At 45.3% G+C, this 24,552-nt stretch overlaps 11 protein-coding genes across 11 annotated transcripts; 8 read left to right on the top strand and 3 right to left on the bottom strand.

Annotated features, from left to right (window-relative positions):
* Window positions 1–1,083: 1,083 nt before the first annotated feature.
* FSUBG_12530 (uncharacterized protein) lies at window positions 1,084–2,977 on the top strand (the record flags this gene model as incomplete). Its single annotated transcript, XM_036677328.1, has 2 exons — window positions 1,084–2,102; window positions 2,149–2,977. The coding sequence occupies 2 exons, from the start codon at window positions 1,084–1,086 to the stop codon at window positions 2,975–2,977; spliced, it is 1,848 nt and encodes a 615-aa protein (XP_036531999.1).
* Window positions 2,978–3,392: 415 nt separating this feature from the next.
* On the top strand, window positions 3,393–4,660 carry FSUBG_12529 (agmatinase; the record flags this gene model as incomplete). The annotated part of the gene is made up of 3 exons (XM_036677326.1): window positions 3,393–3,521; window positions 3,575–4,034; window positions 4,086–4,660. The coding sequence occupies 3 exons, from the start codon at window positions 3,393–3,395 to the stop codon at window positions 4,658–4,660; spliced, it is 1,164 nt and encodes a 387-aa protein (XP_036531998.1).
* An 849-nt stretch (window positions 4,661–5,509) lies between these two features.
* FSUBG_12528 (short-chain dehydrogenase reductase sdr) lies at window positions 5,510–6,457 on the top strand (the record flags this gene model as incomplete). Its single annotated transcript, XM_036677325.1, has 2 exons — window positions 5,510–5,854; window positions 5,909–6,457. 2 exons carry the CDS (start codon window positions 5,510–5,512, stop codon window positions 6,455–6,457), a joined length of 894 nt encoding a protein of 297 aa, XP_036531997.1.
* A 211-nt stretch (window positions 6,458–6,668) lies between these two features.
* FSUBG_12527 (glucose 1-dehydrogenase) lies at window positions 6,669–8,622 on the bottom strand (the record flags this gene model as incomplete). The annotated part of the gene is made up of 2 exons (XM_036677324.1): window positions 6,669–8,455; window positions 8,514–8,622. The coding sequence occupies 2 exons, from the start codon at window positions 8,620–8,622 to the stop codon at window positions 6,669–6,671; spliced, it is 1,896 nt and encodes a 631-aa protein (XP_036531996.1).
* A 635-nt stretch (window positions 8,623–9,257) lies between these two features.
* FSUBG_12526 (cholin permease) lies at window positions 9,258–10,850 on the top strand (the record flags this gene model as incomplete). The annotated part of the gene is made up of 2 exons (XM_036677323.1): window positions 9,258–9,471; window positions 9,523–10,850. The coding sequence occupies 2 exons, from the start codon at window positions 9,258–9,260 to the stop codon at window positions 10,848–10,850; spliced, it is 1,542 nt and encodes a 513-aa protein (XP_036531995.1).
* Window positions 10,851–10,990: 140 nt separating this feature from the next.
* Window positions 10,991–12,045, bottom strand: FSUBG_12525 (trans-aconitate 3-methyltransferase; the record flags this gene model as incomplete). Its single annotated transcript, XM_036677322.1, has 3 exons — window positions 10,991–11,463; window positions 11,516–11,612; window positions 11,659–12,045. The coding sequence occupies 3 exons, from the start codon at window positions 12,043–12,045 to the stop codon at window positions 10,991–10,993; spliced, it is 957 nt and encodes a 318-aa protein (XP_036531994.1).
* Window positions 12,046–12,790: 745 nt separating this feature from the next.
* On the top strand, window positions 12,791–14,191 carry FSUBG_12524 (uncharacterized protein; the record flags this gene model as incomplete). The annotated part of the gene is made up of 1 exon (XM_036677321.1): window positions 12,791–14,191. The coding sequence occupies one exon, from the start codon at window positions 12,791–12,793 to the stop codon at window positions 14,189–14,191; it is 1,401 nt and encodes a 466-aa protein (XP_036531993.1).
* A 1,523-nt stretch (window positions 14,192–15,714) lies between these two features.
* FSUBG_12523 (uncharacterized protein) lies at window positions 15,715–16,724 on the top strand (the record flags this gene model as incomplete). The annotated part of the gene is made up of 4 exons (XM_036677320.1): window positions 15,715–15,787; window positions 15,844–15,940; window positions 15,996–16,256; window positions 16,310–16,724. The coding sequence occupies 4 exons, from the start codon at window positions 15,715–15,717 to the stop codon at window positions 16,722–16,724; spliced, it is 846 nt and encodes a 281-aa protein (XP_036531992.1).
* Window positions 16,725–17,060: 336 nt separating this feature from the next.
* FSUBG_12522 (uncharacterized protein) lies at window positions 17,061–18,045 on the bottom strand (the record flags this gene model as incomplete). Its single annotated transcript, XM_036677319.1, has 2 exons — window positions 17,061–17,893; window positions 17,952–18,045. The coding sequence occupies 2 exons, from the start codon at window positions 18,043–18,045 to the stop codon at window positions 17,061–17,063; spliced, it is 927 nt and encodes a 308-aa protein (XP_036531991.1).
* Window positions 18,046–18,963: 918 nt separating this feature from the next.
* On the top strand, window positions 18,964–19,980 carry FSUBG_12521 (NLP4; the record flags this gene model as incomplete). The annotated part of the gene is made up of 3 exons (XM_036677318.1): window positions 18,964–19,102; window positions 19,160–19,298; window positions 19,347–19,980. 3 exons carry the CDS (start codon window positions 18,964–18,966, stop codon window positions 19,978–19,980), a joined length of 912 nt encoding a protein of 303 aa, XP_036531990.1.
* A 679-nt stretch (window positions 19,981–20,659) lies between these two features.
* Window positions 20,660–21,784, top strand: FSUBG_12520 (alcohol sorbitol dehydrogenase; the record flags this gene model as incomplete). Its single annotated transcript, XM_036677317.1, has 2 exons — window positions 20,660–21,552; window positions 21,598–21,784. The coding sequence occupies 2 exons, from the start codon at window positions 20,660–20,662 to the stop codon at window positions 21,782–21,784; spliced, it is 1,080 nt and encodes a 359-aa protein (XP_036531989.1).
* Between the last annotated feature and the right edge of the window lie 2,768 nt (window positions 21,785–24,552).

Here is a 24,552-nt window from a genome sequence, read left to right as displayed (position 1 = left end):
GATGTCAGACGGAAAGGCGGTGGAGAGGGGTTCTGAGAATCTGCATGTCTCAAAGGCACAGCCACCGCCTGATTTTTGAGGCCCCAAGAATGTGCAAGAGGATGGTGAATCTGATAGGCCCGCACAGATATCCCTGTCTCAAACATGAGGCTGGCGCTTTTGATGTCCAAGCAACGGGATGGTAAATCTTAAGACCTTCATTCTAGGTGACAAAAAGCCTTAGACAAACTTGTGTAAGTTAAGCATCATCTAGTATAGATTTAGAAGATCTTAGACTAAGTATTTTTAGTATCTCAATTTAATATCAGAAGTCTTCTTACCTTCCGGGGCCAACCTATCTGTGCCAATTCAATACATAGCTTACAACGCCCTTCTGAGGCTTCTTTACCCGATGCCTAGTTTGTTGTTGTGATTCTAGGAGTAAGTTAACTGCCTTTAATTCTATTATGTTGGCTGTGAGCTGGTAGCACTGATGCGGATTAGCTGTTGCCGCGGTTCTCAGGTAAAAAGATAACTTGATTGTATGCGTGTCTCAATCAACGCGGCGCCCAAGTACGTCACTTACTAACTTTCATCCATCAATTTGATAGTGTCTATTTTAGTGGTGGACTCGCTCCTCACTATCTGGTGTTGATAGCAAGATAAGCTTCAGGCCACTTATGGGCTCCGCCATACTATGGCGTGGGTCAGGGCGACTGGGAGACTGGAGCGTAAGTCTGAGCACGCTAAATGGCTTGAGTCAGGGACCAATGGGCCCCCCGAATGCGGACGTATTTAGCTCTTGCTTCCCCACAAGCCAGCTCTGACCATGCTCTTACATACACTTCTCATGGCGCTCGTTTCGCGATATCACAGCGGCTTCCTCCAAATTGTGAGATATTAACAGCCATTTCTAGTTGCGTATCTAGGAAGCTCAAAATGCCCAGCGGGGCTCGATCACGTAGCGGATGCGCCGCATGCAAGTCCCAGCGGGTAAATACAGTCGCGAAACCATTGACGGCCATGCACAAACAGCTGACAGATTCATGACAGTTAAAGTGCGATGAAGCATGGCCGTCTTGCGGGAGATGTACTCGCCTCGACATGAATTGCTCTGGGCCCATTATCCGTCTCAGATGGTCACAAAAACACCAAGCACATCCTGATAACAGAGTCCAAAAGAGAACAAAGCAAAGTCTACAGCCATCGACGACCAGACACTCTGCCATTCCAGATCAGTCGGAAGTCGCTCCCCAGGACTTTTCGTTGCCGGCAGTGTTTAACACTTCGGAGGGCGATGGAAACTTTACATTTTCGCCTAGCTACGGCGATGATGGGTGGATCGACGAAGCGTTTGGAGGCATGATGCCGGAACTCATGTCATTTGGTCTCATACGAAATCCTACCACGACATCAATCCAAACGCCCGAACTTCTGCGAATGGTAGACGAATGCAGTCCAAAGGGATCATCGCAACACCAGGACGAGATCTTAGCAACACCCATGGCAACTTTACCACTTGATACGAATCGACCGCAAACCGTCTCATCTCAATCGGTGCAGGTCGTGGAGACGCCTCACCCTTACACTTCAACAATTGTCGATCGACCTTTTAACGATTACAGCACCATTCTCGTCGAATACTACTTCAAAGACACCGCCGCTATACTCGCCCTATACGACAGCGAGATGAACCCATTCCGTTCAACCGTATCTCGCGCATGGGCATCCTCCGAGCTTATATACTGCACACTGCAGAGTATGGCCGCCTCATTTCTCTCCAATATCTATCCTCAGTTGCTAAATACGGGACTGTACTTTCGCCAAAGGGCAATTCGACTTCTCGATGACCTTGACGATTCTGCAATCCATGAACAGGCGCTGATTGCATTGTTCATGATCGGTGGAACAGCTAGTTGGTTTGACGTCAACGACACGGGCTTCGAGTATTTTCCCCGGCTTAAGAAACATGTACAGAGTCTCAAGACTTCTGGTCGCATGTCGCCGACGGGGCATAGCCAAGCCTTTTTCGAGAATACGTTGGCGTGCTGGGAAATGTTCTTGGCCTTTGTGGTGGATGAAGATGAGAACGAAGGTTTCGACTCGCCGCATCTACCGCTATTGTAAGTTCACTGGGAATCACTACTGAATGGTTTCTAACTCAATTAGACCGGCAGATCCGGATCCAGAACCTGGATCGATCTTCCCTGTGGTCCAGATACCCCATCCTGTAACAGGAGTCGCTCACGAGATCCATACAACTCTCGCACGGGTCGGTCGATTGGTCCGAAGAAATCGTCGTCGTGCCATGTCCAAACAGTTCCTCACACGAGAGAGTATCTTGGAAGCGCATCGCGAAGTTGATGAAGCAGCGGAATTGGAGATGTTTCTCACTAACCTTCAAGTTCCGTTAGAGTCCGCCATAGTGCAAACGGGTGACTCACAAACACCGACCTGGCATCTCACAGCCTTAGCAGAAGTATATCGCTTTGTTGGCCTTATTCAGCTGTATCACGTATTTCCTGATACTCTTGTATCGAGGATGAACCTGCAGAACTCACATGCTGGGTGTGAAACCGTTCCGGTATCTGCGCATGAAGCGGAGGAGAGATTGAGACAGTTCACGCTCAAGGCCGTCGAGATCCTTCGCTCAATACCTGCTGAGTCCGGGACTAAGGACTTTCATCCATTCCTGATCGTCGCAGTCTGCAGTGCACTTACAATTCCTGTAGTCGAAATGTCGGCTTCTCCCCAGAGCATGTCGGGTTTGGGGAACTCGTTGGCTCTAGTGGCGGCTGATGTTCATCGGGCCAGGGGATTTTTGAGAGGTCGACTACAACTGCTTTTGCATTCTCTCCCCAAGAACCCAATTCAGCGTTGTATTGACATTGTTGAAGCTACTTGGGCGGAGACTGATAATCGTTCTGGGAGTTCAGGAAGACCTGCATATTGGATGGATGTGATGATGCAGAACAATTGGGAGACTTTTATGGCATGATCGACACTGACACCTATGCGAAAGATGAATAGTAATTACTAGCCATTGTTTTCGCGAGGGGAATGCGAAATGCCTCAATTCAGAGATGTCTCGGCCGCTTAATCTAACTGTAATCGGCGCAGAATGTGACATGACACAAGGAAGCAATGTGATTGTCACAACACAGATCGTGTCTCCAGTGGATTCAGAGCCAGGACAGAGGGCGACTAGCCTGGAATGTCCTGTTTTAGTAGGTCGTTACGATTGTGCTCCGCTATACGAACCGCCCAGTCACAACTCACATGCTTATCGACCCAGGCGGTCATTTCGACGTTCGGTAGAGAAAAAGCTCGCCTATATAATTAACCATAAATAAAGCCCTTGTTATTTTAGCGGAAATACCAGAGGCCCAAGTCAGCGAAATTAGTCAACGATCATGAGAATCAACCAAGTGCTCCCAATTCTTTCACTCGTTGGTTTGACAGTTGGCTGCAATCATCAGCACGACGATAAGAAATGGACAGCTGAAGAGTTAGCCGAGCTGGAGGCAAAATGGGGCTTCGACGTAAGGTCTTCTACCCCATACTTCCCCAAACATCGTGACTTACAATTAGACAGTGGGCCTTCGGTGGCATTGGAACATTCGCGCACCTCAATCATGTCAAATGCCTTACAGAGCCAACCGAACCTTATGACATCGCCATTATTGGCGCTCCATTTGACACCGCTGTGACGTATCGACCTGGCGCACGATTTGGTCCACGAAGCATTCGTCACGCCTCAGGGCGTCAGCACTCCCTCCGCGGCTACAATCCTAGAGCAGACATCAATCCATATCAAAACTGGGCTAAGATTGTAGATTGCGGGGATATCCCTATAACACCCATCGATAATGAGATCGCCCAGAAGCAGATGACGCAGGCGCTGGCGCAATTGGGAATGCGCAGAACTGTATCGTCTATATCCTCCAAGCCAAAACTTTTTACGCTCGGTGGCGACCATAGCTTGACTTTGCCTGCACTTCGAGCATTGAAGAAGGTGTATGGAGATCGCGAGATCCAAGTGCTTCATTTCGATGGTATGGAACCCCGTCTAGATACGCATGTTCCTTGCTAACGCATACCCGTAGCACATCTTGACACATGGAACCCTCACGCATACCCCTCTTACTGGGGTACAACACCTTTCAACCATGGATCCATGTTCTGGCTAGCCAACCAAGAAGGCCTACTCTCCAACTCATCATCCCATCCTTCCGTACACGCAGGCTTGCGAACACGACTCACTGGTATAGAAGACAACGAAGACGATACTGCGCAGAACTGGATCCGGTTCTCAGCTGATGACATCGACAAGATTGGCACTCAAGGTATAATCGATGGCATAATGAAGACTCTAGGCACCGAGAACCTGGTGTATCTCTCGGTGGATATTGACGTTCTCGACCCAGCCTTTGCGCCCGGAACAGGCACGCCAGAGCCAGGTGGTTGGTCTACGAGAGAGTTTATAAATATCCTTAGGGGCATCGAGGGTTTGAACTTGGTTGGCGCTGATGTCGTGGAGGTTTCGCCTATCTATCAGGGGGCAGGTGAAGAGACGACATTCGCAGCTGCGCAAGTCGTATACGAGATCTTGACGTCTATGGTCAAGAGAGGATTACAGGATCTAGGAAGGTCGGACAAGGCTAGTAAGGATGAGCTATGATTATGTTTGCTCAACAGATTGTTATATACAAAGAAATGATCCATCAAAGAATCCCAACTGTTAAAGGCAAGGCTTGGAATTTCCATACAGCCATGGAGCTTGGCTTATCCTGTATTTAGTACAAGATGAGTAAGCATACTTTAATCGTCAAGAAGAGTATTACGACCTATTTAACCCTGACTTCCTTGCATTTTATTGTGTTTCACACTTCAGGAATAATCGAAACCACGAAGAAAAGCTGTTTAGAGGGGTTGCTGTAGGGTAGGCATTACCTTCAAGGCTTCAGCAAACTGCTTGCTCGAACGATAACAGCATTGGACCAAACTCACAGTAGCTTAAAATGCTCAATGCAGCCAGTCTAACCTTCAAACACACTCAGTGCCGTGGGACGGCGCCTCTGGCCCAGAATGTTGCACTGGCAAGCCAACGAATTCGCGTAACGATCGACACAAGAATTACCCTTTTAAGCTATCCTAGGCGGTCCCGCATTTCCAGTAGCGTAAGCGGTCCAAGCCCCACTTCTTCGCGATCCGTTCAAAGCCTGTTGCAAGTCTTGCTCCATTTGGCAAAACGAAGCTAGTCTGCGGGCTCAACGTCCAAGTGAGCTGATGGAAAGCCAAGCCAATCGAGCTGGATGAGCTGAAAAGATAGCAGATACGAGCGAGACGACGCCCATGATTGACTAGCCAAGCACCCTTTCGACCTGGCGTGACACATATCTTGGACCAGCAGCAAACGAATGTGCCGGTGGCAAAGACATCGCACCAGCCAAATGAACGCTTATCACATTAGCCCACCTCACACATCCCCTTCATCTCCCCGGTTAGAACCCAACAAAGAACCTCAATAATGGATCTTGGACTTGGCCTCCAAGGCGATGTGGTGGTGGTGACAGGAGCAGGTGGTCAAATAGGCCAGGTCATAGTCGAAGCCTTTCTGAGCGCTGGCTGTTTCGTCGGCGGCTTTGACATCGACAAGTCCAAGTTTGTCAAGGAGCATGACAATCTCTTCTGGGTTGCGGTCGACACCACCGACGAAGAGGGCATGATTGCCGCATGGAAAAGCGTCGAGGAGCGGTTTCATGCGACTCCGACGATTTGCGTCTGCGCAGCTGCAGTTGATCTCAGCTTCATCGAGCATCATTCATCTATTACCAAGATGCCGGCCAGTCAATTTCGCAGAACTCTCGATATAGTAGGTTCAATTAATTACTCGTCGGTTTGGAGATAGCCTCTAATTATTAAGTAGAACACAACAGGAACTTTTATAACGGCAAAAATATGGCTTCAACACGTGGAGATGGTGATCAAGAGGAGTGATGCGAGACCAAACGGCGTAAATGGCTCGCATACAACAACATCGATATTATCAGACAACAAAACAAAAAACATCTCGTTGATAATCATCGGTTCAGAGGCTGGAGACTTTGGAGTCGTCGGCAACCCAGACTATGCAGCAAGCAAAGCTGCAGTTCAATTCGGTCTCGTACTATCTCTAGCTCCAGATGCTGCTCGAGTTCACCCATCGGCGAGAGTCAATTCCATTTCCCCTGGAGCTGTAGATACCCAGAGATTCAGTGTAGAGTGCGCAGAGGACAGCTCCGGTGCGCTTAGGTGGATCGAGTCCGAAGCGACGGTTCCTCAGAAGAAGGCGGTGGATGTAGAGGGTATTGCCAAGATGTGTTTGGTGCTGGCGAGTGAGAAGTGGTCTCCTTCAGTTACTGGCCAGAATTTAAGGCTGAATGGCGGGAAGAGCGGGAAGCTTTTCTGGAGTCAGAATGGTGATGCTTTGTGGTGATAATGGATAGCCAGATATGTATTGACATTGAACAATTTTCCTGGACACAATTAGCGACAACTGAAAAGAACGAGATACAACTGTAATCAATCGTTTAGACTTGACCCATAATTTTAAAGGGCTTGGATTGACAGGTCAACAAGAGAGTCGCGCTCGTTCATATAGAAAACAACATTGCAAGTTCATTTACAAGTCTAATAAGTTACTGGATTTATGAGCCAGGCGTCCTTGCCTTCCAAGCCTTCGCCACATCTGTCATGCAGTCAAAAGTAATTTCCCCTCCAGCAGCGCTACCAGCCTTTGCCTTGAGCTTCGCGACAAATTTGTCAATCATGCCAATGACATGCGACCTCCCAGCACACTCCGGATGGAGGATGAGAGGGAAGATAGATCCATATCCAGCGCCAGGACCTTCATCTACAAAACTCTCATTTTCCCACAGCCATTCAAAGCGGTCCATCCACATCTTCTCTATGACATCTGTACTCACGTAGCCTTGGGTCGTTGCCGAGTGCGGGTAGAAGCATAGAGGCGTAGCGTCCTCGGTGTACCAACTACCTGGAATCTCTACCAAGGACGATTCCGCTTCCTGCGATCCGGGCTCAGGTTGCTCGGTGAATGCTATTGGCTTCATCCATGTGCTAGCAGGTTGACTATAATCTGGAATTGCTGGCTTGCCCTCCGCAAAGGTCTTGGGGAGAAAGTATGGCAGACTGTCGTGGGAATTCAGGCTAGCATCGTACAGAAACCCGTACTCTTCCAATAGGCGAACTGTTGACTCCCTGATCTCGTATAAGGGTGCACGGTACCCCACGGGTTTCTTCCCCTCGCGGAGGGAAGTGGCTAGTTCGATGCACTTCATGAGGATATCTCTTTCTTGTTGTTCAGACAACGAGTATGCACTTTCATGGCTGTACCCATGTAGGCCAATCTCAGCGCCGCTTGCAACAATGGCCTGTGTCTGTCGGGGGTAGCTTTCCATGGAGTGACCTGGGATGAACCACGAGACATGCTGAGATATGCCATGCTTGCTGAAAACCCTCAATAGTCTATCGACACCGACGTTGCCGCCAAAGTGGGCAGCCGAGTAGTCGGCGAGTTTGTTCTCTGGAACATGACCAGTTCCGATCAACCCCGAGACCGCGTCAAAGTCAACAGAGAGGCAGATTCTTAATCTTCGGCGCCTCTCAGGGGGATCGGAGGCGGTTGGTAAGACCAATCTCTGCGTCAAAGAACCGCTGGCGGTCTTGGCTTGAAGCTCATCTTGCGCCTCTCTCCATAGCAAGCGGCCTTCTTGGCCCCCATCAACAGATATACACTGGCCGGTAATGTGGCCTGCAGCTCTATGAGATGCTAGAAACGCCATGCAACGAGCTGCATCACTGGGCTCAGCAATCTTGCGGAGCGCGACAGTCGCTTCTGCCTCAGCCCATCTCTCCTTCGGGTCATCCAGTCGGTCTCCTATCAATGGAGTGTTGATCCAACCAGGCGCAACAGCGTTGATACGACCTTTAGAATTGAGCTTGACGATCTCGTTTTTGACAGTCTTCACAAGTCCATATTGGAGACCTGCCTTGCCCGACGCATATTCAGCGTGGCCGGCCTGGCCAAAGACACCTGTTTCGGAGCCGGTGACTACAATAGCGACGTTGTCCAACTCCTTGCCAGATACTTCTTGCGCCTGCTTTACAGAGCGAAGGAAGTGCTTGATGGTCAGAAAGGTTCCTCGGACATTGACGGAGTAGACTGCATCCCATCTCTCTGTATCAATATCCCAGATTGATGGATGGCTGCTCTCGTCTGTGATGGCAGCGTTGGCAATCAGGATTTGGACTGGGCCAAAGTTGTTGGTGGCTTCTTCAAAGGCCTGCGCAATGGATGATTCGGTTCTCAAGTCGCCCGAAATATGGTGCAGTCTCGTCTTCTGCTCCTCTGAAATAGATAGGGCCTCGATGTTCAGCGGGTTTCTATCGAAAGAAGTGACCCGGCATCCGTTGGCTGGTCCCGAATATTAGCTAGAGCAAATGGAATTGGTGCTCACTGATTGACGACTTACCCAGAAATTCTGTGACAACGGCTCCGCCGACCCCTCCGGCCGCTCCCGTGACAAACACATGGCAGCTTTCAAGGCCGAGAAACGTCGAAGATGAGACCTGCAGAGACATTTCCAAGGCGTGGTATTGCTGAGAAGCGAACAGTCGATTCGGTGTACCTGTTACTGGCCAGGTCGCTTCAAATACACATCTCGAATCGTAGAGATGCCCAAGAGGGGAGAAATGAATATACCGAATCAGTTACGTCAGGTTTCTTCTACATCCACTGCCCTGTGACACTAAAACATGGTTAAGACTTGACGTTGGTAGCCTTATAGGGAAAGACGGGGCGGCTGACATCTACACTCGGGGTCGTTGTATCACCCACCGACCATCAGCGAACTTCCCCGCGCTGGCCTGGCACCGGGGCTGCTTTCAACGGGAAAGAATGGTTCGATAAGTCGGCAATAGATAAGGCCAATCCTATACTAGTAATTCCTGGCTAGACCTAGCTTTAACTTTATGGCAACTTAGACATCTAAGACCTAGATTGTGATACGTGCCCGTAATCCTTAGAGTCCTTTATCGCTATTGTTATTCCCCTGCCCGATTCGTGGATGCGCGTCGTAATAACGCTATAGATAAGGCCATGCTTTGAATGAACGTAAATCTTCTCATAAGACGCCTGGAGAGGACTCTCGTTGTCACTTGAAGTTCTAACTTATCACTCTCAATCAAGTCTATCTTCTCAATAAAAATCGATTACAATGGAAGAGAACAAATCTCCCGGAGAGAAACATGCAGACAGCACGGCTACCTCAGATAACCACGATGGCTGTTCTATTGTCGCAGAGCATACCCGAGAGGTACCAGTTAGCTTCGGCCTGCTGTCCCTCACAGGTCTAGGCATCATCATAGGAGTTGTCTGGCCTGCTTCCGGTGGTTCAATCCAAGTTGCTATCTTCAATGGCGGATCTCCAGGTACGTTGCATACTACTCGCGGTAGATTCACAGCAACTAACACAGCTAAAGGCGTACTATACGAGTTCATCGTCGTATCCTTCTTCTACTTCTTCGTCGCCACATCCCTGGCCGAGCTTGCCAGTGCCATGCCCTCCAGCGCGGGCGTATACTACTGGGCCTCTGTCACCCCAGGCAAACGATATGGCCGTGTAGTTGGCTTCTTCGCCGGCTGGTGGAATTATCTAGGCTGGATATGCGCTGGTGCAAGTATGGCTGCGATATGGAGCAACAGCATCATCCAGATCTATGCACTAAAGCATCCCGATTACATCGTGAAAGAAGTTCATGTCTTTGTGGTATTTGTCATTTCCACGTGGCTCGCCTGCTTCTCAGTCTGTTTCGCTGGTCGGGCAATGCCTCTTCTCAACCAATTCGGCATCTACTGGCTCCTGATCGGTCTGCTAATAACCATCGTGGTTCTTGTAGCTGTACCTCTTCGAGGTGGAGGAAGCGGCCATGCAACTTCTTCCTTTGTATGGCTTGAGTGGCAAGCAGACCTCGGTTATCCTAACGTTATAGTGTTCCTTTGCGGCATGTTAAACGGTGCTTACAGTGTTGGCTGCCCTGCAGCTGTAAGTCATCTGGCTGAGGAGATACCCCGTCCGCAGAGGAATGTGCCTCTTGCAATGGGCCTTCAGGTTATTACGGGTTTCATCACAGGCTTCTCATATCTGATCGCTCTCATGTATTCCGTCCATAGCTACGACAGGATCTTCGCGAGCCAATTCCCCCTTGCCGAGATTTACCTTCAAGCTACTGGATCAGCTGATAGAACGATCTGCCTCCTGGTCCTCATGCAGATATGTATTGGACTGACCATCGTCGGTCTTTACATCACGTGTGGACGAACCTTGTGGACATTGAGCCGTGACGGGGCAACGCCATGGCCATCAGTCTTTTCCAAATTCAACCTCAAGTTCGACGCACCCATCAATGCAACCATGGCTTCTGCGGTACTTGTAACCTTGGTGGGATGCATTTACATCGCTAGCAAGACAGCGTTCAACGCTATTATCGGTTCCTTCGTACTTATGTCGTCGTCAGCATACACCGCAGCTGTCCTGCCTCATCTTCTCACAGGGCGAAGAAATGTCGTTTATGGACCGATACGCATGGGTAGAAAGCTGGGTCTCGTGGTCAACACGATTGCGAGCGCATATATGGTGATTGCTTTTGTTATTTACTGCTTACCCTTTTCCTTACCCGTCACTGCTCAGAATATGAACTATGCCTGTTTGGTTTGGGGTGGCTCGACTTTGCTGCTGGGTATCTACTGGTTATGGAAGGGGAGGCATGGGTATACAGGACCTATCAGGGAGTCTGAGGGAGGCCAATAACTGATCTTGAGGCACCATGATACTGATAAGGAAGCCCATAATAGAAAGTGGTTGTCGAGAGTATAGATCTTGCTTTGACCACTATTGGCAGTTACATGAGAATCCTCACTCCGTTGTCCTGCCTGTGAATGATCCGGCTCTCACTTCTTCTTTACCAGAATTAGTGCAACAGCCATCTTGGCCGCCAAGGCTGTCAACTCAATTGGCTTTCCATTCCCTTCCAACATCTGGCGAACTTTACCCATTAGGATCCGAGCGGGATCCTTTTCTGTCCCGACGAGCTCTGGATTCCCTTTCTGCCAGCGACTTAATGAACCGAATGTTCCTACTAATCTCTCCATTCTTTGGACTTGCTTGTCCACGGACTCATCACTATTGCCCTCGCTCCTGTCCTTTCTACCTGTATTAGCAACGAAGCCATCATCAGCAGTAAGTACATGGCGGGCAGATGCTTGCTGATCGTAAAACTTGGAAGTATCGGGATTATCCCAAGGCATGGGCAAATCGACATATCCGCTTTGAGTAAGATGAGTACCTGCCCTTGAGTAAGGGGCAAGAGCATCCAGAAAGTCATTAAAGATGGATTGAAGCTCGTTGTTATTATTAAATGAACCTATACAATGTCCATTAGCATAGTGTAAAGGCTGGTGAGAATTCCTGCGTACCCGGTTGTCTGAACACAGTCCATATCGCGATAGTCCCTCCTGGTTTCAACACCTTGGCTGCTGCAGCCCAGAATCGCGGCATATCGAACCAGTGAGCCTGGAGACTGTTATTAATACAATTGGATTTAGAAAGACATACATACCGCAGTCGCAGCTGTTATCATATCGACAGAGCTCTGGAGAATGCCATTGATCTTATCAATGTCTTCTGCTGTGCTCAATTTGTATACGATTGGACCGCCACTGCGAGTTCTTCCTCCAAGTTCAGTAGCTGTTCTGATCATACTCTCTCCCGGATCAACGCCGTAAGCTAGATCAAAGTGCGGCGCAAGCTTTTGAGTCGCGGTCCCTGGTCCACAACCGACATCCAATACACACGCGGTCTCGCCATTGGTCGATCTGTGATAGTTGAGGATGAAGTCGATAAGGGCGTCGGTGTATCCGAGTCTCCCCGCAGCGTAGTCAGAAGCTTGGTCGGTAGTGTAGTTTCGGAACGTGACGTCCCGCGGCTCCAATATCTCCGATGTCATGGTTGATAGCGTCGTCAGGAAATCTGCTCTGTGTAGTGTTTTACAGTACATTCATGGATCTCCACTCAGGCGGGGAACATTTTTATAAGCCTCTTGGGCCGGGCATCGGGAAACATAGTAAGCACCGGCTCCGAGTAGATGACGTACCCAAAAAGGTGACACCGCTCCCAACGATATACCATTCCATCGCTCTTGACGTTTCAGTCACATATCTGTTGATAGTTGAAGACTAATTGCCCGAGTAATTAGCTGCGGTGGCCAGATCATTCAATGCTAACAAATGGTGTTGTTACGATTGCGCTTATCAGAACACCTCAGTGCGCGCCATAAGTACAAGATGATCACCACGCTTCATGACCACGTCAGCCGAGCTTTTTACAAGTCGAAATAAGAATGCAACAGTTATGCTGAGGATAAAATAGGAAAAAAACACTTTATAACCGTAAAAGAAGGCTAATACCATAATTATCGCTAGTGAGTAGGCTATTGTGCCACTAATCCACACTATTCAATTCTGTAACCGAATGTCGCTATAATCATCAATAGCCTCAAGCCAATTTCAGCTCTCGATTCAAAAAGAAATGAAATTCCTCTCAGGGGAGAGCGCCACCAGAAAAACATGCATGTGATAAATAGAAAGTGCCCCTATTGATTCCTTGCTCCCGATTCCTTTCTCTCTAATCTCTATATTGTCAATTTTTTGACGTCCGATCGTTACCATCCGTCTTACTCTCTGGCAGTGACCATGGTCGCCATTCACTCTTTTATCATCCTCTCTGCTGCGGTCGGCATTGCGTCTGCTGGAAAATGCAAGCCTGAAAGCCGTTCAGGCTCCATCGTGCCAGTGGCAAGCAGCACCGTTTCCGCCACCGTCAGCATGATCGAGTCTACTACTACGCTGTCAGATACAACCATGGAAACGAGCCTTACCAAGTCTGATGCAGAGACTGCTTCCACTGATGCGGCCTCGGTAAGCGCCTCGGCCTCAATCACAATCAGCGAGTCTTCCAGCACTGTGGCCGATACCACCGCTGAAACGAGCATGGCGGAGTCTACTGCTTCCAGCGTCACCTCTGCCGACGCCAGCACTACGGAGTCCAAGCCCACTACTTTCCTTACTTCTTTCACCACGTCGAATGTAGACACTACCACCGAACCTGCAACCACCACTTCAGCTGCCTCCGGTCCCGTCGTCACCTGTCCCTCCGACGTAGACCAATGCCTTGGCACCATGGAGATTCAATGCAGCGTGCTCCTCGGAGGATTGAACAGCCCTAGCATTGTCGCTAATATGAACGAATGTGCTCAGCAATGCAACTCTGACAATTCTTGCCGAGCCTTTACATATAATGAGTACAGTCATGAATGCTTCATTGTCACTACCCAAGAGATTGTTGCCGTAGATATTAGTGGCTGGGTATCTGGCATCAAGGGAACCTGCGGTGAAAGTACCGAGTCCAGCAGCACCGTCTTTACATCCATGGCCGAAACTACGACTACCGAAGCGGCAACTACTACAACAGCCCTGGCACCTGCTGATCCTACCTGTCCCTCAACAGTTGAGCAATGCGCCGGTGACTCAGCCGTGTTGTGTGATGTGCAGCTCGACAATTTGATACTCGTAGGATTCTCCAAAGACATCCTTGAGTGCGCTTCGTTCTGCGACGCAGATGAGGATTGCGCCGGCTTCTCCCGTGTCCGCTCGAGCGGAGGATGCTTCAAGGCCATTGCTGCAATTGCCGACGTCACCGAAATTGACAGAGATGGCTGGGACAGTGGTATCAAGCATTCCTGTGGACAAGACAGTGTGCCCACAACTACGGCTTTCACATCCACTGCCGAAACCACTACAACCGAAGCGGCAACTACTACAACTGCAGCGGCACCGGTGGACAACTGTCCCCTCGAGGCTGGTATGTGCATCGGGACATCGAGAATCCAATGCGACGTTGGTCTCAATGGTCTAACACTTACTGGGAGCGGTAGTATCGCGCAGTGTGCTCAGCTCTGTGCGTATGATGATACATGCACTGGCTTTTCCCGCAGACGGGAGGATGGTGCGTGTTTCATGACTACCTCTGAGTCTGTTATCTCGTCTGAGCGAGAGGGATGGGACAGCGGTATCATGTACTCTTGTGCCGCTTAGATTCCGCGAGGGCAGAGATTCACCATGATGGACTGTATTGATAGTTAGGAGAGTTTGGAATCGATTCGGGAGCGGCATTGATAGGAACCGCCTAGGGTCCGGATTAGATGTGTTGAAGGGCATAATTGTAATCTTCTTGAACATTATTAGACTATATACTTCATACCGAAACAGCTGGTATGTTTTTGCTCTCTCCTTGCGATGTTCGTAAAAGCCATGTGCAGGCGAGAATTGTAAACACTTCCTTCCAAAGGACTAGATAAAGCCATGCTAGCCTTTCCAACACGTTAGCAAAGCATTCTATCTAAACTATCGCCCGAGAGTCTTTCTTTGCACCGTAACGAGACAGGATATGCTGGCAACCGTTCCCAAGATCTGGCAAAGTTACTGATTCGTATGTACTTAGCGGCGTTGGGACCGCCGCCCTGGATCAAGGCTGAGAATGCGTTAGTTCTGATGGGATCCCCCGCAATGTTACATGCCTTGGCATCATTTCGGGCTGGTAAACGAAAGCACGGCCTTCCAATCTCCACAAACCGTACCGAGGTGCTGACTCGGACAAGCGCCACACAAAGTCAAAAGCTCGCTAAGCTGGAGTGCGATGCTTCCGATCCTATCACAATGCCATTGTCATCCGGGGTTTCACGCTAATGATGTCTTCAGTAAGGGGAGGTTCACGCTAGAGACAAGAATCTTTCAGGAGAGCGTGGGCCCGAGTAACTCGGAGCTCTCCACATTCCGATCCAACTAGCTGGTTGATCTTCCATGTCTTGATTGGATGGGTGGCCCGCTAGATCGAAATTACCCATGCCTTGTGGGTACGGGGAAGACGGCTTTCGTGATATGATTGCGCCAGATTCTCGTACCTGTCGCTGTTAAATAGACGAGCTTGTCTTCTTTGGATTGTGGCTGCTTACACTTAGCTATTCCGTTAATGATTAAAGGCGCTGCAAGATGGCACTCTCCGGCCCCTTAAGACTCCTGCGTGCTCTGAAAGTCGTGTCTGCTATAAAAGCGGGGATATCGTCCCTGGCTGGGACACTCAGTTACCTCTCTGACTCCCCGACTACTCGCACTGCTGCTGCATCGCGCCAAAGCCCAAGATGGCAAGCGGCTCGGGCAATGCTGCTAGGTCTCAAGGGCCGGATATTCTACGCCTAAATGTATGCCTTATCGTACTGTCATCTCTTATCATGATGGCGCGTCTGTACGCTCGTTGCTTCATGACCAGGGCTTTTGGGGTTGATGACTTTTTGGCAATACTTGGCTTCGTGAGACTCCCCGTGAACCTTTCCCCATTGTATCGACGTTGACGTGTGTGTGCTTTAGGCTTTAACCGTCGCTATTTCCGCCATCGAGACCGCCCAAGTACAAAACGGATCAGGCTCAACAATGAGTACACTCACTCCCGCACAGCTAAAAGCTTTCTTTACTGTACGCGCCGATTATTCCAGGCACAAATGACCGGCTTATTTCTTGTTCCAGGCTAATAGAGAAAACCCAAGGTTCTACCTGTTGAACAAATGCTGTTTTTCCCGGCGCTCTGCTTCATTCGCCTGTCAATTCTCGCTTTCATTCCCCGTCTTCGCCGAGATCGTACGTGCACTATTCTTTACACCGCTGGTACAAACTGACTGTTGACTTGCTCATAGGTGCTTTCATGCGATGGTTATGGGGCATTGGCGCTATCATTGTTCTGACCACTCTGGCAGCATTACTCTTCTTCCTCCTAGAGTGTAGACCTATCGCGTACGTGTTCCAGTCCCTATCATTTTGTTCAGTTGGTAATCTAATACTACAATAGGGACCTATTTGATCGCATGAAGCCCAATAGACATTGCGTCAGCCAAAAGTCGGAGGCTCATTTGCTTTGGGCGCATAGTTTCATTGGGATCTTGATCGACGCCGCACTATTTGGAATACCAATATGGATCATTTACAAAAACATGAGATTTGGTTCACAGGCTATAAAAGTTATTCTCGTCTTCTGTGTTGGTTTAGTCGCCATCGTGGTCGGCATTATTCGACTTGGCTTCATGATGACTACCGACTTTGGGGTTGACACGTAGGTTACCTACCTTGGCTGCTTTGCTCCTATTACTAACATTTTGCTCACAGGACTTACAAAATGGGCCGAGTTGCCATTTGGGTGTCAATTGAATTACACGTTGGACTTTGGTGTGGCAGCTTCCCGGCTCTTCAGCCTCTGATTCGCCTCGTTTCCTACCAGGTCGGTCTTCGAAGTCACCTGTATAGTACAGACAAGACGCCCGCTCGAGGAACTCGGACCGGAACTCGACCTGGCGCAAGTCAATACATCAGGCAGCCGCACGTGGCTGACACCGACCCTGGGAGTGATGGCGCAAGCGCAAGAGCTATCGTCACAGGTGGTGGCACGACGACAGAATCTCTGGAGCTTGGGCATGTGGATAACAAAGGTATCCAGGTGATAACTGACGTAGTAGTGAGGGTAGAAGATCAAGTTGACTCACGAGATAGGAGCAAAATGGAAACAACCTGGGATGCAGTTTAATGTATAGCTAACTAGAGTATTATATTTAACTCTTAATAGAATTTTTATAAAGACTTAACTACTATAGAATATAAGATTTAAAATTATTAAATAAAACTATTAAGTATAAGATAAGTACTTATAGACTGTATGTAATTTAGGACTCTATTAATAAATCTTTATATTTTTATAATTATAAGTGTCTTTCTATATAAAATAAAAATTAATAACTTGCTTAATCTATTTAATCAGACAGTCTGTATATTCACATGCTGTAATTACAAGTTTTAAAACTAAGTGTTTCAATCTCTAGCAAAGTTTCTTTATGCTCCTAACTGTTCAACTCTGCCCCAACCCTCAGATCTCCCGGATACTCATGGTCATTCGCTCATATTTATCGGGCGTATCACTACCTCCAATCTGCCAGGTGTGACCAAACGGTCGAACACCGACAGAATTCAATCTCCAATAACCGGTAGTAGGTATACACGTGGGGGGCATGCTAGCAGATCCGCTCGACACACAAGACATCGCTGGAACCGAGCACTCAATTGCAAAGGGACCGTCCAACTCGCAAGTGAGGAAAGCCGTCTGCAAGGGAGTTTCGCTATGGCAGACCGCCACTGTCGCAGGCTTGTTAAGCTCATCGTTCGTCGCACCATAGTATCCACAGAGAAACCAGCCGAGGTCATTCACAAGCCTGCCTTGAGCGTCGATGAAGTATTGTCGAACGGAAGGATTATCGTCGTCGGTGGCGGGGTCAAATACGGCGACGGTGCCGTCACGGTTGTAAGTTTGGAGACTTCTGCCTGCAACGGCGTTCGAGCCGGAAGCGAACATTGTGAAGGTAGGGATGGCTGCGGATGAGGTGGTCTCAGCGACGGTGGTGGTGGCATCGGTGGTAGTTGGCTCAGCGGTTGTAGTCTCTGCAGTAGCCTCGGTGGTGGTTATGGCTGCAGATGTTTCAATAATGATGGAGGAATCCGATGTTTCGACCGAGGAAGCAGATGTCTCAGCGGAAGAGACAATTGTCTTGGTAGAGGACTCAACTACCGTGGAGGAAGTGGCGCTTTCATCTTCAGTGGTGGATGCGACAGAAGTGACCAATGAAGTCTCGCCAGAAGCATCTGAGGTGACAGCAGTGGATGTGATAGTGGCAGATATGGCACCAGAAGTTGTTGCGGCTGAGACTAATTTTACTTCAGTACTCAATCAATTAAAACACTTCCATCAAAAAAAAAAACTCACGAGGCTTGCAAGGGCTTGCGGCAGCAGAGCTTATGGCCAATAGGGCAAAGGCCAATAGGGCAAAGGCCACTCGCAAATGAATGACAGATAGCATTGTAGCAGACAAAAAGTGACTGAAGTGAGTCCAAGAGAAGGAATGGGGAAGGGAAAACTCGGCGCGTCTCCTACATCCTTTTATTATCGTGACTTCGGCAATCAGAAAGGGGCCTGCGAGATATCATCAGGCTAACAGACGCTATAGTCAATAGTGATGTTTTTAGTGCAACGCCAGACCCAAGTTGACGGTTCAGCTAAACGAATTTAGCATACAAATGCTGGGCGCTGGGCATACAATACACCCCTTGTATGTTTGTCAGGGTGTGACGAAATAATAGGGGACCCTTACCTTATTTATTAAATTCTTCTTATTTAAATAAAAAAGATATAAAGTTATACTTAATCTATATAAATAATTATAATATAAAGCTTTATATCTTTATATATTTTTTATTCAAATAGTTATTATATAATCTATATATTTAATTAAAAATCTGTGGCAAAGTGTGGCGTTGGTCACACCCTGACAAACATTCAGGGGGTCTATTGTACATCCAGTTGATTGGCTGCATTAGTGCTTTAATTTCCCAGCTTTAGCAGAAAACCGTCGATAAAGAAAATCAGAGCCTATTTTGCCTAAGAGAGTGATAAAGCTAATCTATTATTCGACAGAGTAGCCTAGATCTATGTTGCGGGATATTGAACTTGCCGACCACATGAATGTCAACTTTCTCAATTCCTGCAGTGGCGGGTGTCACTCAAGTCTTGGTGGTCGATGATCCTTTGGCTGACCTCTTTGGTCAGTTATGAGGTCAGGGTAGGTAGTACTGAATGACGCTGAAGCAATAACCTTATCGCCGTCTCAAAAACTTACTTATTGCATAAGTATATATTGCCTGGCTCGGGTCCAATGTAGGTCTGCGCCGCTTCCCTTGACTCTACTCCGAACGACCTAGACCTCGCATCGGCAATCGAAATGCATATCCCATCTCTACTCCTTTCCACCATTGGATTAATTTCGATTACTTCGGCATTCCCCAGCCGAATCTCAAATCCAGAGCGGCTATATCCTCGCGTTATATTGAACAAACTAGATGCAAATGCCGACGAAGACAGTCTGTGATACCAGCCAGCCCTCGACTTTGACAAGGACGGTTGCTATAACACTGCAGCTATCGATAGGAATGGGACAGTAAACAAAGGTCTCTCCACATGGGGTAATACAAAAGTGGACTGTCGCCATAAATCTCGGCTCGACAATGCAAACGTCTACACAAGGAAGCGCTGCAACAACGGTTGGTGCGCATACATGTAAGTCCCAACCTCTTATGCCCGCAAGTTCAAACTGACCGGATCAAGGTATGATTACTACTTTGAAGTGGATCATTCCCATAATTGTTTTTCTGGCCGCAGGCACAGTTGGGAAGTCGTAGTGGTCTTTGTCAAATACAACATCATCCGGCGCGTCGCCATCTCAGCACACGACGGATACCACCCACATGACGGATTCGATCATAGAGACAAACCCCTTACACAAGACGGCCACCCTTTGATCGTCTATCACAAGAAAACCTTGGGCGCTCACGCCCTCCGGTTTGCCAATGATGAGGATGTGAAAAAGCCTGAGAACCACTACGGGAAATGGGTCATGTCAGACCTAGTTGGTTGGGATGGCTTTCCTACCCCAGAGTACAAGGAGAATTTGACAACTTACAAATTCGCAAGGGATGAGCATTTTCATCTCTCGGATGCGTTATTTGGGCAGAGTTTACAAAAGGCTGCCGGGAAACAGGTTGACGGGTTTGATTGTTTTAGAGACGGAGGGGAAGAGTATAAAAAGAAGGATAAAAAGCAAAAGGATATGCGCAAGGAGAAGCAGAAGAACAAAGTGAAAGAGAAGGATTCAAAGATCAAGAAGGGCGAACATACGGAGGATGAGGATGATTCGAGGAAGGAAAATGGCGCCAAGAAGGAGAAGGATGAAAACGATTGATTTTACTGATATTTTCCTCTGGCAGCCGAATACCCTACATCCCACGACTAATTAACAGTGCTCAGGTCATCAAACAACATAGACCCGTCATGGATGACCGGCGCATACAACCCATATATATCTATGTTTTTTGCAAGGCTTTAGAGAGTTATTAGTAATAAATGCTAATAAAAATCATATATATCAGCTGTTTTATGTCAAATGCAACCCATATCGGAGATATATGTTAGTAAAATAAGAACATAGAACCGATCTCCAGCACCACGGTCAGTCAAATCATTTACTACACTTGCTACTTCTATCGATCTAATGATTTATAACCAGACTTGAAAGAACAGACCATTCCACGTCGTCTCTGATCACGATCCCACAATCATCGGTTCTCGCCGAGTCTCCCCCGCATCCCCACGCCACTCTTCATTCGTGGAAACATCCCCCTGTCCAATCTTAACACTAACCTAATCCCCATCAGGTAATCCGATCATCCCATCACGTTAGGCTTATAAGTGACTTTGTGACTTCGCATTACTATCTCTGGAAACACGTTCAATGAGGGGAAGGCAGTCTTTTGCGTCACGTTGTACATCAGCTGAGGATGTTATAAAAGCAACGTTTCTTTGCGATACAACCCCTCTCTTCTTTCCATCACTATTGTTGATATTTGACTTCAACTTCCATCATGTCAATGAAAGCAGTGCGTTTCCACGGACAGCAAGATGTCCGGCTAGAAGACGTGCCCCTCCCCTCTCTTGACTCAAACTCGGTCTGCATCTCCCCTAAATTCTGCGGGATCTGCGGGACAGACGTCCATGAGTATCTCGGTGGCAATAACCTCATTCCCAAACCGGGTGCCCCGCACGGCATCACTGGGGAAACATCGCCCCTCACTTTGGGTCATGAGTTCAGTGGCATTGTTGAAGAAGTTGGTAGTGAAGTTACGCGCCTCCAGAAAGGAGACCGTGTTTGCGTTCAGCCAATTATCTACGATAATGAGTGCCGTTCATGCAAGCGTGGTCTTGTCAATTGCTGTGATAAGAATGGATTTATCGGGCTGAGCGGTTGGGGAGGCGGTCTTTGTGAAACTACGGTCGTTCCGCAGGATGCTGTGAAAAAGTTGCCTGATAATGTTTCGCTTGAGGTCGGAGCACTTGTTGAGCCGCTGGCTGTCGGGTGGCACGCGATCAAGATATCGCCCTACCAAGAAGGCGATTCAGCGTTTGTTGTCGGCGGTGGACCAATTGGACTGGCTGTTGTGCAGGCATTGATTGGAAGAGGCTGCAAGAACATTATCCTGAGCGAGGTCAGCTCCAAACGCCGTGAGTTTGCAAGGAAATTTGGCGCTCATCATGTCTTCGACCCCACCAAAGACGACATCGTGGCTGAAGTCAAGAAATTGACAGACGGTCTGGGCGCCGATGTCGGTTTTGACGCAGCTGGCTCTCAGCATGCCATTGATGCAGCTTTCGATTGCCTCAAGGCCAGAGCCGTACTCGTCAACATCGCTGTTTGGGAAAAGAGGGCTCAATTGAACATGAATCAGATCGTGTTCCGCGAACGATCATACGTTGGATGGTAAGTTCTCTCTGGCGTCATTGAAGCGAGTCTAACTTTGTTTAGCGCCACGTATGCTCTTGGTGACTTTGAGGAGGTCATTGAGGCGCTTTCGAATGGTAAGATTACGCCTCAAGGCATGATTACAAAGGTCATCAAGATGGATAAGGTTGTTGAGGAGGGGTTCCAGACGCTTATTAATGATAAGGATAATCATGTTAAGATTTTGGTTGATGTTAGTGCAGGTGTATAAGAACGGAGATTGGCATTTATATATGTAGATTAGTTGGTAGGAGTTGAGTATAAATCCTGATACGTATGTATCGGGAAATTCCTAGGTCAGATCTACCTAACCGTGCGTATCTTAGCTTAGTTTCCCTTATCTAACGCAAGGCTAATATAAATTAGCCTTAACTTAACAAATTTAACTTAACCTTTTTAAGGTCTTTTAAACCTTATTTATTTACTTACTTTAGTATAAATTAGCTAGTTATTATAATTATAAGCCTAGGTAAAAAGTTATTTTAGTAACTTTTACTATACTTATTTTATATTTATTTACCTTTTTATTATAACTATTATATTATTACCCTTTTTCCTAGCGTAGTAAGGCTATATAAGAAAATTTCTTATCCCTTTTTATTACTTTATATTGCCTTTTTATTTACTATTATAATATATCTAAGATGATAATATTAGCATTAGCTAATACTAATTTAGTAAATTTAGTTATACTAAATTCCCTAAAGAAATAGCTATAATAAATTTAGATTCTTAAAATATAAACTAAAACTATAAGTATTTAAAAGCTTATTAATCCTAAGCTTTTAAATATTAATAATAATATTTCTATAGTACCTAAACCTAAGCAGTTTAAAGATTTTAAAGCTATAAAGCTTAAAAGATATAGAGTTATTTAAATAAAGATTATAGTAAAATGCGCTGCTTATATAGGTAATAAGCTTATACTAGTAGTTCTATAATCTCTCTTAAGCGCTTTTACTAATAATTAACTTTATAAGCAATTTAAGCTATATTAGGTATTTATATAGCAGAAAAGCAAGGTAACTAAAATATATATAAATTAGCTTTAAACTATAATAGTATATATCCTAAAAACGGTTAATTTAGGTATAGTAATTATAGTAAAAATATAGTTATAATATAACTAAAAGGGCTATTACTTTATTTAATAGCTTCTTTATAGTATAAAAAAAAGCTATAGCTTATTAAGTATTAAAAATATAATAAAGGTAACTATAAAGTATACTAAGATCCTAAGTAAAGTAAAAAGAGTAAAAGTTAACTCTTAAGATTAGCTTAATTACTAGTATTCTGTCTTTATATATATAAAGTTATATAGAAATAGTAAAGTCTAGGGACTACTTATAATAATTAACTTTATTAATATAGTTAGTATAAAGATAGCTTCTAGTTAGGCTACTTATATAAAACTTATAGCTAATATAAACTAAGTAAATAGAAAGCTATATTATAATATAGCTAATATAGTATAGTAATTTAAAGCCTAGCTTTAAGAGAACTATTATATAAAAGCGCTAATAATTAATATAACCCTTATAAGAAAAAGTAATTATAGTAAACCTTAAGAATGCTTATAATCTAGTAATTAAAAAGAATTTAAGACCTGTTTATATAAATAAAAGGAATACTATTAAAACCCTAAAAGCTATAGCTATATTAAGATTACCCTAGGTAAAGCTTATAGAAGCTAAACCTTAAAGATAACTAAAATAGAGATTATAGTAATTTAAGCTAAACTAAAGAAACCTATATAAAATAAGCTTAAATAGAAGTTTATAATAAAAGGCTTATCCTTAGAGTCTAGAATTAAAAATAGTAAAGGAAACTTTAACTAGGGCCTAGATAGCTTTAGTATAGTAGGGATTAATTTAAAATTAATTACTAAGACTAAATATTCTTTAGTAATATATATAGGTAATAAACTAAAGCACTTTTTAGCTAATTTAACTCTATTTAATAATTATAGGGTAAGTTATTTAGTAAATAATATTAGTTTTTTAGAAAAAGGATCTTTTATAGAAGCTTGCAATAAATAGGTTAAGGCAGGTAATACTTACTTCCCTATTATAAGCTATAGAATAAGAATTATTAAAAACCTTTTAGATAGACCTAAAGGGAAAAAGACTTGCTTACTTATACTTAATAAAGTAGTAGTTATTTACAAGTAATTATCTATAGTTTTTATATAAATATTGTATTAAAAGTACTTCTTATAAATATAAAGATTTAGTATACTAGTTATAATTATACTTTTTACTATAAAGAACCTAAGTAAAGTATTATTATTACTTAGATAGAATGCTACTATAATCTTATTTTCTTTTAATATAAGCTAATTTCTTATTACTTTAAATACTTAATTTTAATAATTTAAGGTATAGTTCTAATTTCCTTACTTATAATACAGTTTACTATAATCTCCTTAAGAAGCTATAGCATATAATATTACCCTTTTTATAATAAGCTATATAAAAGGCTAGATTTAGAATAACTATAGTACTTAAAAGCAAAATATCTTAGAAGTTAGGGGGTAAAAGAACTTATAAAAAGGGTATAAGGGGTAAAAGTAAATAAAATAAAGTAAATTAAGTATTTAATCTATATATAAATGTATATATATAGCGTAGTTAGTAGAAGACTATTAGGATACTATACCCCTTATCCTTTTTAGCAAATCTATTAAAATCTTTAAGACTATAAGGAAGGCTTTAATAATATAAGGTAGCTATTAGTAATTAAAAATAAATTTACAGGACTTCTATATATTAAACTACTTTCTAATAAGACTAAAGATATAATCTTTAATATAATATACTAATATAATAAATAGGTAAAATAATAATTTACTTTTACTATATATAAGATTTAAAGTAATAATAAATATACTGTAATTTATAAATTAAGAAATATACTATACTAAATCTATTATTATAATAAAGGTATTAAGGTTAAAATATCCCTAGTAAATATATATAA

The sequence above is a fragment of the Fusarium subglutinans genome (genome assembly GCF_013396075.1).
Source record: "Fusarium subglutinans strain NRRL 66333 chromosome Unknown NRRL66333_c0000273, whole genome shotgun sequence".
NCBI classification, from domain to species: domain Eukaryota; kingdom Fungi; phylum Ascomycota; class Sordariomycetes; order Hypocreales; family Nectriaceae; genus Fusarium; species Fusarium subglutinans.
Note: the sequence above shows the minus strand (reverse complement) of the source record. Positions and strands in the feature narration are given on the sequence as shown.